Genomic DNA, 13,540 nt, shown 5'->3' with positions numbered 1-13,540 from the left:
ACTACTACCATGGAATATTATATATTTTTCCAAATAATATCTTATTTTATTTAGTTACCAAAAATATTTCCTTTAATACTCAGATCACTTTCCTACTCAAAATTTAAATTTATAGACTCAAATATTCATTAAGAACACCGTGTTACATTGTTTTTTTAGTTTGAGGTTTTAAGCTCATAATGGATTTTTTCGTAGAAGACGACGTTTCTGATGCAGATGAAACTCATACACAACAACTTTCTTGTGATTCTAAGGTATGTGTTGTTGCAAAAATTATTTTTTTTACCCAAAGAACTTATCAGACGAAAACACAATTTATAGGCCATTTAATGACGTCTAATTCATTGTTGTTGTATATGAAAATCTTTCCACAAGACAAATAATCAAGAGATTATTGAGATTCGAGGGCTTCAGGTATTAATTAAGTTTACGACTATGGAATTGTCCTATATTTATATTAGTCATTACTTTATATTTTAATAAACTATGTACAGCTAAACAACACTATCTTACTATAAATACATGACCTATATTATGTAGGATGATAGCAATGGAGATGATAGCAATGGAGATGAGGGCGATGGACATGGTGGCAATGGAGATGAAAATGATGGAGATGAGGATAACAATGAAGATGATGACAATAATGAATCAGAAACTGACAACTATAAGATGCCAAAAGCGTTTAAAGGTCTAGAAGTTTGGGAAGAAATTGACAAGAGATTAGAGGATTTTACATTTGAAGACATGCAACGATTATCATTCAAAGATCTTCAAACATGCATTGATTTTTACAAGATGTATGCCAAGTGTACGGGGTTTTGAATATGGCGTAAGCATACAAGATTAAGCAAACTTGATGGCCATCCGACCTCACAAATCATTTGGTGCAATAGAGAGGGTATCCGAGAAGCGAAACACCTTCTCAGACCTGATAGGAAGCGTAAGGAAAAACCAATTACTCGATGCAGTTGTACTGCAGTGATTAATTTCAAATGGGATCACCTTAAAGATTCGTGGTATGTGAAAAGTTTTGTGGCTGAGCATAACCATGCCTTAATCCCCATGAACCAGGTTTATATTGAAAGGTCGGTTTTAAATTCTGTTTAAAACAAATATAATTATAAATAAAGTAATCGATTAATCGAGCATCAATTGTAACTGTTTTATTTGAATTGAAATATACATGACATTCAAAGATGTTAGTGAAGCCGATCAAATTTATATGAAGTCTTTGATTGATTTTGGAGTGAAACCATCTATCACTATGAGAAATATTGCACGTAATGCTGGGGGATTACGTGGAGTAGGATTCTTAAAGAAAGATATGTATAATGCTTGTGAGAAGTTCAAGAAAGAAGAGATAAAAGACGGTGATACCAAAACCGTCTTAACATATTTTCTTGGTAAAACAGCTTCAGACCCTAATTTTTTCTTTAGATATACTCGTCATCCAAAAAATGGGATAGAAAGAATGTTTTGGTGTCATGGGATTAGTCAAGGGGATTACAAGGCGTTCAGGTCTGTAATTGCATTTGACACAACTTACAAAGTCAACGCATACCAAAAACCCTTTGTTGTCATTGTTAATGTGAACCATCACAGAAAGACTGTGCCATTCGGTGTTGCTCTTGTAACAAACGAAAAAACAGATACCTACATATGGGTGTTAAAACAGTTAAAAAAGGCTGGTGGCGGTGTCACTCCCCATACTGTTGTCAGAGATGGGGACAAGGCTATGACAAGCGCAATTGAAGAATTATTTCCAAAGGCTCATCACAGACTATGTCTTTGGCATCTAATGCGTAACATCAAAGGCCACACAAATAGGCGGTTTTGTAATGGGTTCATGAAATGCGTGGACAGAGCTCGGACACCAACTGAGTTCGAGGAGGCGTGGGAAGATTTAATGAAAGCATACCCTAAAGTCAGAGATAAAAAGTGGGCAAAAGATCTTTATAGTGTCAAAAGCAAGTGGGCTGAGGCTTTTATGGTTGGACATTTTTATGCAGGTAAGTGTAATTAGAATTATTTGTATTCACAGGATTGATAATAGGTAATAACCTAAAAATACATGAATCATTTTGTATGTCAGTTGAGAGGAAAATCGAGTAAAAATGTTATGACTGATATTTTACATAATGTGTGTATAAATAACCTTTATGGTCCGTATCATTTTTTTAATTATAATTTGTCATTACCTAAAAAATGATTTATGAATGCATATTTAAAACTATATTTATATGTTTTCAATAATAATTAAAATGGTCATTACCTAATCCCATGAACCATTTTTTAAATAGCATTCTATAATTAATTTGTGACTGCAGGAATGAGAAGCACCCAACGATGTGAGTCCATGAATAGCTCACTGAAAACGGTCATAACATCAAAAATAATGTTGTACCGGTTTGTTGAGCTGTATGATCAAGTTCTAGAACATATAAGGTTTGAAGAAGATCAAGATGATTACATCTCCACACACAAGTTCCCTGTTATTGGTGGTGTCTTGACTGAAATAAAAACCCAAGCTGCGCGAACTTACACAAGGAACGCTTACAATTTGTTTTGTAAGGAACTCGGTTATGAATCAAGGCACATAGTTACTAAAATGGAGGAAGACGAAATGCATGTTGATGGGCCTTCTGTTACTTTTTGGTTAAATGACTGTGTGGTGGTGAAAGAGTGTAAGTACGTTGTTTGTTTCAACAAGAAACTACAATCGATGGTCTGTTGTTGCATGAAACTTGAGTTAATAGGGATTCCATGTCGACATATGTTTGAATGCATGAAACATTATGGAATGGTTGAGCTACCAGCGGGTGTAATACTCCGAAGATGGAAAATTAGAGCAAAGCTGCATCTTTCTGATAATTACAAGCAATTTCAACTAAAGAAGGCAAACGATCAGTCATCATCAAATGGACGCTTTGCATTTCTAAGTGCATTGAGCAACCAGCTTTGTAGAATGGTGTCTACCTCTTATGATCGATCAATTTCACTAAAGGACAAACTGACAAAGATGATTTTGGAGGTTGAGAAAGAAAAAACAGTCCCTAAGGAAAAAGATATTATTATAGAGCAAAAGTTTGTCAAAAAAAAGGGAAGGGGAAGACCCAAACGTATGTTCAATGAACTTGAACTCGCTGAGGAGAAAACTTACGGTTTGGATGGACATGATGTAGATGAGGAGGGAAGCGTTTCCTAATGTCACTGACCATCCTACAATTATTAAACGGGGTGGGTTTGTTGACTTCTTAATACAGTTAATGCCAAGGACATATCAGCCGGGTGATGTTGCAAGAGCTACTGATAGTTATGAGGTTAGCATATTCGAGAGAATGCCTACCATTATCGATTGGGATCCGAATGTCAGCTATTAGAGATATTATCAAGTTGTTTAATTTTTTTTGAAGACATCAAGATGTTTTATTTTAGTTTATTGTTAATGTTGAGACTTTCGAATGTTCAATAAAATTGTTATGTGTGTTTTAAATTTTTACGGTAGGTATTGACCTGTTATTTTATTCGGGATTACCTGGTTGTTCTCATTCTAAATGTTTAACTTCAAATGTACAATCAATATTCTCCATACATAATTTTCGTTCTACTATTGTAAATTTTAAAAAATAATTACCAGCACATAAAATATCCCTTATAATTTCTCAAAAAAAAAAATAAAAAAAAAGAATCCCTTAAAACGCGTGTAATTAGTCTTTAAATTCTGTCCATAAGTAATAAATGTACATAAATAAATCTTGAATTACAGATTTATGATTTTATGTCATTTCATTTTCATTTAAATTAGTTCATTTTTTTAAAGGGCGTTTTAAAAATTTAACAAAAATAACATATGAAATGATTTTTTTTATAGTAGGTTTATTGTACATATATTCAAATTAGTTAAGTACTTTAGTTCTATGTATATCTTTACCATGTACGTTTCCCTTGATTGTAGGCTACAGTTTGACTTGTAACGTTTATAGTTGTATATAGTTTTCTAAGAAATGTTACCTTAATAATAGTAAATAAAAACCTAACATAATATATTTATTAGAATAATTTTTTTTACAAGCAATTAAATTAGTTAACATAAATAACAAATGATATGATTTTCTTATAGTAGGTTTATTGTACATATCTTTAAATACGTTCCCTTGATTGTAGGCTAGAGATAGGCTATAGTTTGACTTTTATATATTTTCCTACTAACTGATACATTAAATAAAAACCTTACCTAATATAACTACTTGATTAATAATAGTAAATTAAATAAAATATTTAAAATTTGGCACGAATTTGATTAGATTTTACGCATACATTATCTTCACTGAAATTTTTAATTCATTTGTTATTTTTATTTATTGAGTTAGAATTATTATTTACACACATAAATATTTTCTTTCTTTCTTTTATTTCTGTCCTTCTCAATTAAAAAATATTGCGATTGTGTTGATTATTGAATAAAACAAGTATTAACCTATACAAATATGTATCAAAACCAACAAAGGAAAGAAATTATATATTATTGAATATAAAAAATTACAAATGTGATAGCCATAAACCCTAATGGTTTACTTCGATATTAAGAAAAGCTTTAATTAAAAGACATATTACTTTAAATAAATTTATAAATTAAGAGCATTTAATCCTCCAACGTAAGATCAACAAAATTAATAAATTTTGTTATCTTGGGTATTTTCTCTGGACGTTTGGTGAAGGCTGTTGGTGCCCATGTTTCTTCATTTGAAACCATATCATAAAGGGTTTCCACAACCTCAAGCACACGCTTTCCATTCTCATTCAAAGGAAACTTTTCGAACATATGTTTCTCTTTGTAATATGAGTTACGCTCGAGCCGAAATATTTTTTTAAGAAATTCTGGCTGACCTTCAATCAAAGGCTCAATTTGTGTTACACCACATGCTAAGATTAGTCTTTTTCATAAATATACGAAATTGGATATAATCTCTAGCTTGACTGACATCATCACCAAGTATCCCTGGAGGAGGTCCACCATCTGGGTTGTCATCGTATGTCATTCCATTATCCATACGATACACCGTAACTTCATCGCGAAAAATCATTTGAACAGTAGGTAATTGCCCACAGGCATACAAGATGTCACAAATTTTTTTTTCGCCAATAGTGTAAAGTAAATGTGAAATAAATATACTAAAGTGAATGATGTCAAACAAATGATCAAAGACTGCAATTGGATCAGGAGCCATTTGTGAACTTAATTAAATGATAAAGAGAAATAGTGGCAGGATTCAAAGAGAAAGCAATTGTTAGTGAAAGTGTGGTGCGTTGCTGTGGCTTATTTGCTACGTATTTATAGTATGAGTATGGCGCCAAAAATTAGAAAGCGTTTCAAGTTATAAATATATCACCCAAATCATTTTAAGATAGTTTGCTTATAACATATTATGCCTTTAGTGATTACATATAATAATTACCTATGTATATTCACTTTGATGGGTATCAAAGTTTAAACGGGTGCAAAAATTGACAATGTTTTCCATTTTCAAGTTACCACAATTCAAAATTCCTAAATTTTTTATAAAGAAAATAAAATGATAAAGAGAAATTTTGGAAGTATTAAATAACTAGAAAATAAATTGCTAGTGAATAAATGTGATGCTTTGATTGAGTGATTAAGCTTGGTATTTATAGCATAATTATGGCGCCAAAATGCTTGATTTTCACACCAAACTCTTGCGCCAAAATGTGTATACAAATTTCTATATAACTAATTATAACAAATAATTAAAGATCTTCTACATTATTATTATATTTAACTAATATTGTAAAGGAATATTTTTTGTTTTTTATGTATTTGGTAATACATCTTTACTCAGATATATTGTATGTAAATTTCCGGTAATTATCTTCTCAAAAAACACATAAATTCCAATTAAAAAAGATACTACTATATGCTCTATATTTGTATATCGTTTAACCCTTATTTTATGGAACTATGATTGTTATTGCAGTTGTTAATTTTCTATATTTTTGGAAATCTGTTACTGTATTATATGTCAATTCATAACATAAATAAAGTACGTTGTTAGCAATTATAATTTTTACCACGCATATAATTCGCGTTTTGAAAAATATCTTCCTAATTAGTAATTTGTACACATTGTTAATTACTTGGTTGGAAGATTAATAATTTTAAAAATATATCACCCAAATTATTTTAACAAGGTTAGGGTTGACAAGAGAAAATGTATTCATAAAATCATAATTTACAGAATACAGAATATGAACTAAAACTTAAAGTATGGATTTTATCACTTAAGCCTTTATAACAACTTTTGACATAGTTTATAAAAATAAACTTGAATTGGACGGACCTGTCTTTTGAAAAAATCATATTATTTGATTAGTAGTTACAAATTATCATAGATTCATTATGCAAATTACTCCTTAACAAATAAGGTTGAAGGGTACGAGCATATTGCTAAGTGACATAAGTGACATCGAGGTTGGATCACATTAATAAGTATGTAGACGTGTCGTGATTTTAATAACCAACAATATTACCTACATAAAATCCTTATGTTCATAATTACATGTATTACTAACATATAGTGATGTATTAAAGTGCCCAAAAAAAATAAAAAATAAAGTGAGGTATTAAATAAAATTATCATGACTCCTTGAATGCATAAATGTAGGTAGTAACAAAAAAAAAATTACTTTAAAAAAAAACAAAAAAACTTACAACAATTAATGTGATGTAATCATGATCATCACATTAACTACAACACTCAACCATCCCCATCCACATTTTTACTTCCCTCGGTATTGGTGAAAAAAAATTAATAAAACTATTAAAAATGAAATTTCAAAATTAGAAAATACTCTAACTTACTCATATAAGGGAAAAAAAGGAGGAAATAAATCCCCTCAAAAACCGCATTTGAAACCCCCCAAACTTATCTCTCCCTTCTTCTCCAATTCAACTTTTTTCAACTACAACCACAATCTCTCTTTCAATTGCAACCAAAATCCAAGTAAGTTATTTTCTATTCAATTATTTAACGTCTTTGTTGTGTTTTTTATACAAATTTATCTCTATTGCTTGCAATGACAATGTCGAACATGTTTTGTTTTAGGTTATTGAGTATTTGATATTTTTTTCCAATTTTTTTTTAAAATTAATTTGATGCATGTATACTAGAGTTTAAATTCATTTTGCAATTGTTATATTGTTTTTTCCGTATTTGATTTTGTGAGAATCAACACTAGTATTGTTGTCATGTTCTTCGAAATTCAATTAGCTTTGTAAAAGTAGTATGTTTTTCATTTTGATTTGGGAAAATTTGCTTAAATTTTTGGTATATGAACTATTATGCATTGAATTGTCATTATTTTCTCAACCAAAATACATATTTAGGCTGTGTTCTTTTTTTGGGTTTTTAGATTGCACTCTGTTTTTTTTTATATATATAAATTTTAAATTTGTTTTATTAGATCTGTGATGGCCCGTTTATATTGGTTAATACCAATGTGTATACAAAATTTTGAATTATTTTTTAAACCTAACTGTCCATACCCTAACATGATTTTGTCATTCTGTTTAACATTTTTTTTTATATTTTTTATTCTTTTTATAAAAGGACATAATTCCAAATAGGGTATTTGAAATTGGCCCATGTATTCAAAATTCTAATTACATGTTTTATAAGGATTGTAATTTCTCTTTCTTGATTTGGTTAATACCAATTTGAATTTGATGGTGGATCAAAGCTTCTGTTTTCTTTCTACCTATGATGAGACTCATTTTGGTTAAATCTGCCTGGACATTTCAAATGGCATTCTGATTTGGTTTTGCAATGACTATTAATTGTATTTGTTTATACATTTTTCATTACATAGGAAATCCTAGCATCTAATATTGCCTATGTGTCTAAAGTTAAATGTTCTTAATTATTGGTTTTGTAATTACTATTTTCTGTTTTGGTTAATTCCTTTTTGTATTTGAAAGCTGGTGTAAGCTTATGCTCTTGTGTTTGCTAAATCCCTTATTTTTGCTGAGTCTGTTTGGCCATTTCAAATGGAAGTCTGATTTGAATATGCATTATCCATTTTTTGAGTTGATTAATACCTATAGGGAATAATTTCAAGACTTAAAATCCCACTAGCTTGAACCCCACTGTGATCATACACTAAAGTACGGTGGCGTCCAAAAGGGAAGAAGATAGAGCAAAAGAGTCGCCAACAAGTTTTTTAAGGAACTTGTAAACCGTTCACGAGGTGAAGGTTACACCCCTTAACGATCCAAGAGATCGTCAACTCCATAAGGTCTAGAACCAAATAAGGGTTCGGGGATGAAGGTACAAATCCAACCTAAAAGAGATTGAACCTGCCCTAATAATAGGCCTCTACTTTATTCTGATCGTATTCATGTGCGATTTTTGACTAACATGCAATCAATAGGATTAACCCTAAACCTGTTTATCTATGTTGGTTGAATTTAATGCACAAACAAATCTATTATTGGCGATCACTTGAATTTATAATCATAATTAATCCTAACAAGATTATTAATAATCTTATTAAGCGTGATTACAAGTACCAATTCCCTTTAAACATGCATAAAAGGTGTGATCAAGCAATAACAATATATATCAAGCAACATAATAAATAAATATCACAATAATAATCATGAACAATAATTATAATAACAATAAAAATAATCATCATCAGAATAAGAACAATAATATTCATAATCATCATAAATTATAACAATTGTAAACATAATCATGTTCATGTTAATATTAAAGCATTATAATAATAGCAAGATCCTAGGCATGATACTAACAAGATTAATAACAAACCCTAGCATGTCACTAAGCAATAAAAATCAAATCTTTAGCCCTAACATGATACTAACAATCATAAATATTAGGAAGAAAATAGGAAGCATCGTAACAATCGTATTTAATATTAAAATTACCCTAGACATGATACTAGGAATATCATAATAACAATGTAAACATGATTTCTACATCATAAATCAATCAATTAAAGTACTTACTTTGATGCCTCGTACCTCTTTCTAATAACAAAATACACACGTTAGTAACTTCAAGGAAAATAATAATCAAACAATTAAATTAAATAATTGAAAGAGAGATTTGGGACCAAACCCTCAGAAATTAAAACCTTTCACGTCTAGGGCGAAGACAACTTCGAATATGGCTAGGTGTTTCCAGATCTTGTGAATGCGGAATTTTGTATGAAAAGCAAAAGAAGAAAGAATTGAATATTGAAGAGAGATGAATGAAATCAATTGATGAATGAATGTAGATGATGATTAGTGAGAATCAATTGGTTAATGATTAGTGAGAATCCGTCCATGAAAACGGAGTTTTTAATATGATATTTATAGAGAAAATCAGCCAAAAAAGATAATTTAACAAAACAGAGTCTGACGCTCAAAAAACAGGGCTGGCGCCAACCCTGGCTAGCTGGCGCCAGGCACCAGCCTTAGCGCCAGGCGCCAATGGCTAGCGCCAAGCGCCAGGCCTGGTTCCAGGCGCCAAGGCCTGGGGTTAGGCGCCAAGCCTGATTCCAACGCGTTTTCGAAAATCCGATAATTTTACTGTACTGGAGGATAAAATAATATAATTTCCTCGAAAATGCTATTTGATTTTGATTAAAATACTAAAAAGTCAACAAAAGTCAATTTACAATGCTAATTGAATTAGGAATGAAAAGAACCTTCTAGAAGATTCTAGAAGACTAAAACCATTCCTAATTGCATTAGGAATGATAAATCATATTAGGCCCTCCCCTAGATCATTGGGCCGTACATAAAGCTCAAACCGGGCCCAATTTAGTAAATTGGCCATAACTTCCTCAATATTCATCGGAATTGAGCTTATAATATATCGTTGGAAAGGTCTTTGCAAGCCCCATCCAACTACACTACCATTGGACCCATATCATGGACCAACCAAACTGGATTGGCTGTTTTCTTAAAATAAGTTTTCAAAAACTGAGAGAAGAGAAAAGAAAATAAAACTTTCCGCAACACTAGACCTTTCCACACTTTCGTTTCATTCGATTATGATTTGACGTGAAAGGTACTCATCACCGGGTTTGGTTTTGGGGAGACACAATTGGGTGTCTACAGAAGCCCTCACTTTGACTGAGTTTGGAGAAACGTAAGTTTCGAAAACAAAAGTCAAAGTATCGACAGGGACGGAGAATGATTCAGAACGTTCTGCGATCCAGAATCACTCTTGTAACACCGATACCTGGAAAACTAGCATTAGTTAAACAGATAAAAGAGTTAAGAAACGCGTATCTTGCACCGTCGAGCTTACGTCTCTGAAAGTGACCGATTGTTTTGATGACCTCCTACAAGCTAGAGAATGCCATCCCGCTTGAAAACCGCTACGCCTGTAACTGTTTCCAAATTTGGAAGACTTCTTCGCCTGAATTAATCCTCCTCCGCAATGATAATATTCCACATCCTAGGGAATACCATCGAAGATTAGTTCTCTTGAAACAATCCTCATCCGCATTGATAATATTCCACATCCTAGGGAACACTATCGAAGATTATTTCTCTTGAAATAATCTCCATCCGCATTGATAATATTCCACATCCTAGGGAACACTATCGAAGATTATTTCTCTTGAAACAATCTCCAGTTATTCGTGACAACTCTCCGCGAGCTAGGGAATGCTGTCGAAGATATCTTCTCTTGAAGTCACCTTCGTTTGATGCGACAATTTCCCAAAGGAAAATTACCAAAGATCCACGCCTGTCGATCTTTAAAAGTTCGCCTGAACTTTGCTTCCGCTATGCCTGTACGTCGGCGCTTCTGTTGCTTTGAACCTGTACGTCGGTGCTCTTTTTCTCTTGAACCTATATGTCGGTGCCTCTTGCGCTTTTGAACCTATATGTCGGTGCTTTTTGCTAATGAGCCAATGTTTAGGCGCTTTAAGCTAAGTGAGACGATCTCTTATCAGGTCGATCAATTTATGTAATCAAGCCGATTATTAAATCATGTTAAATTGCTTAGAGGGGCTAACTGGCGTACCAAGGAACCCAAAATTATGTTGTAGAAGACTAACTCAACCTCATCAGGTGGCTGGGTGCTTTAGCGTCGCTGAAAAACCATCAGCGCCACCTTATTAGCGTTAGCGCCAGGCGCTGATATTGGCGCCAGGCGCCAAGCCAAATTTGTGACGCCAATGCATAGGGTCTGGCGCCAGCGTGGGGATTCCCTTAAATACCCCTTTCCTCTTCATTTCGCTGCTTTGTTCGTCACAAAACTGCTCGAAGAAGTCCGAAACTTCAATTGCTCATTGCTTGCTCGTTTCTCAACCGAATTCGCTCAAATTTGTTGCAAATCAAAGCTCTTTTCATCTATTTTCCTGATCTATGTAAGTTTTCTTCAAACTCACATCAGTTTTTATGAATTCTTGGCATGTTTATTCACGAATTTCATGAAAATACGAAACTTATAATGCTCAATTTGCTTTGTTTGTCAAGTTTTATGCCATGAAATTGTTTGATTATGTTTTTATATTGCCTTGGGAGTAATTTGAGACTTGTCTGACTCAATTTGGTGGAGAAATGAGCAAGTTGCCGTTGCTGGACCTTTTAAGGTCGTGAAGAACAATGTGACTTGTTCTTGATGTTTTTGCTAGCAATTCTTGTTCAATTTGTCACAATAATCACTATAGTGTTGCAAGAAATTGTTTAATTGCTTGAAAAATGCTGTCATGCTCAATTTGAATTTGTGCTCTGTTTTAGTACTACGTACTCTGTTTTTTTGCGAACATAGTATCATGCGGCTAGGCGAACCTTAGATAATACAAAACCTTAATTCATGATGATTTTGCACAATGTAGCATGGCTAGACGACGAGGCTCGGGTTCACGGTCCCGAAACACTAGACAGGAGTATGAGCCCGTGGAGGATAACATCACGCCTTCCACTTCGCTTGGTCGGCTTCCGGAGTGGAATAAGCGGACCTTGTTCTTCGCCCCTGTCCACCACATTTCTGAGAGGGTGAGATAGGGCACCGAGCCCGGGAGGACGCGGCATCACGGCTCTGGATGCGACGGCTTAGGCGATTTGTACAGGATGTACATCGCTAGGGATCTTGAGATGAGACTCCTATGGGAGTCTTGCGGGCTGGCCACTTTGTTTAAGACCTCCGAGGCTATGGTTGCCTCCAGCGGGGGTCATCACGTAGTGCGCGCTTTGGTGGAGTTCTTCTGGGACACCACCAACACCTTCCATTTCCCCTGGGGCGAGATGATGGTCACCCCTACGGACTTCAGTCTCATCACAGGACTGGAGTTCACCTCTGTGCCACTGCCGTTCGACAGTGGAATCGACGTCTTTTATTCGGAGGTCGAGGAGCTGTTGGGGCCGATCGCTATTCGGGCCCGAGCTGAGGTCGAGACGACTCAGTTCAGTGCTAGAGGAATTCGCCGCTCAACGCTGGCAGCGACTCTTGATGACAATGCGACCACCTGAGAGCAGTGAGTGCGCATCTTTGTGCTGATGTTGTTTTCAGGGACATTCTCCCCTGATAAGGGTAGTAGGGCATTGCTTTACTACCTCCCTGCTGTCCGTGATCTCCAGCGGATCGGGACTTATGACTGGGCCAGCTTGGCCTATGCTAATTTCGTTCGTGTGCTGAGGGACTCGTGTCGTCACCGGTCCTTTGGGACGAACGTTGCTTTGTTTGCTTTTTGGAAGGTCGTAGAGGTAAACATTTACTCCTTATAAAGTTTAGCTCTACATATTAGTTAGCGTTTACTCACACTTTTAACTCCTTGTAGATTTGGTTCTACGAGTACTTTCCCTCTGCTGCGCCGGCGAGACCATCGCCGCGAGGATTTCCAGTGAGCGCCTCTTGGGGCGGCCACCATGTGGACATGTCCACTACATATGTCCGGAGCCGGATCATCTCGGTATGACTTTTATCGTTTATCTTGCTCTTCTGCGGTGCTTTAGATGTATTCTTGCCTGATTGATTGCTCTTTATAGGGACCTGAGGCGGTATATACCGGCCGTGGGGCGGTTGGACAGTCCCTGGATTAGCCGCACAGTACTCTGCTGAGCGTCGCTATTTTCTGGGGACTTACGGAGCGGTCGCGTATTTGGGAGAGAGGGTCGCTAGACAGCACTCTTCTGATGTCTTCGTCGTTCTCGTTGCTCCACCACGTCATATGTTCAACGAGGCGCGGTTGTCGAGCATGTCTGGGGAGCTGGTACCCCTTGGCGGTCCCATGTGATCCTCGGGCGGTGTTATGCTTAGGAGCTACTACCTTTGTTAGCTCCAGCCCCTGTTCCAGCTGAGGATGTGAGGTTAAGATTTTCTTAGCTTTACTTTCCACTAAGTAGCCCCAAGTAATGCTTTACTGATTTTTTCCGTTTTATCAGGATGGTGCTGCTGAGTTCGTGCCACCCCGTATGTCAATCCACTACCAGGGGATGTACGGGCCGATTGAGGAGATGATTTCTCCGGCTCCCGAGGGCGAGCGCTTCGTAGAG

The 13,540-nt window shown here is 35.0% G+C and overlaps 1 protein-coding gene across 1 annotated transcript; it reads left to right on the top strand.

Moving 5' to 3' along the window:
• Positions 1-1,186: 1,186 nt before the first annotated feature.
• Positions 1,187-3,208, top strand: LOC110715132 (protein FAR-RED IMPAIRED RESPONSE 1-like). The gene is made up of 2 exons (XM_021893705.1): positions 1,187-2,012; positions 2,331-3,208. The coding sequence occupies exons 1-2, from the start codon at positions 1,187-1,189 to the stop codon at positions 3,206-3,208; spliced, it is 1,704 nt and encodes a 567-aa protein (XP_021749397.1).
• Positions 3,209-13,540: the final 10,332 nt, after the last annotated feature.

Source organism: Chenopodium quinoa, unplaced genomic scaffold, assembly GCF_001683475.1.
Source record: "Chenopodium quinoa cultivar QQ74 unplaced genomic scaffold, ASM168347v1, whole genome shotgun sequence".
Taxonomy (NCBI): Eukaryota; Viridiplantae; Streptophyta; class Magnoliopsida; order Caryophyllales; family Amaranthaceae; genus Chenopodium; species Chenopodium quinoa.
This window is presented reverse-complemented; position numbering and strand designations above follow the sequence as displayed.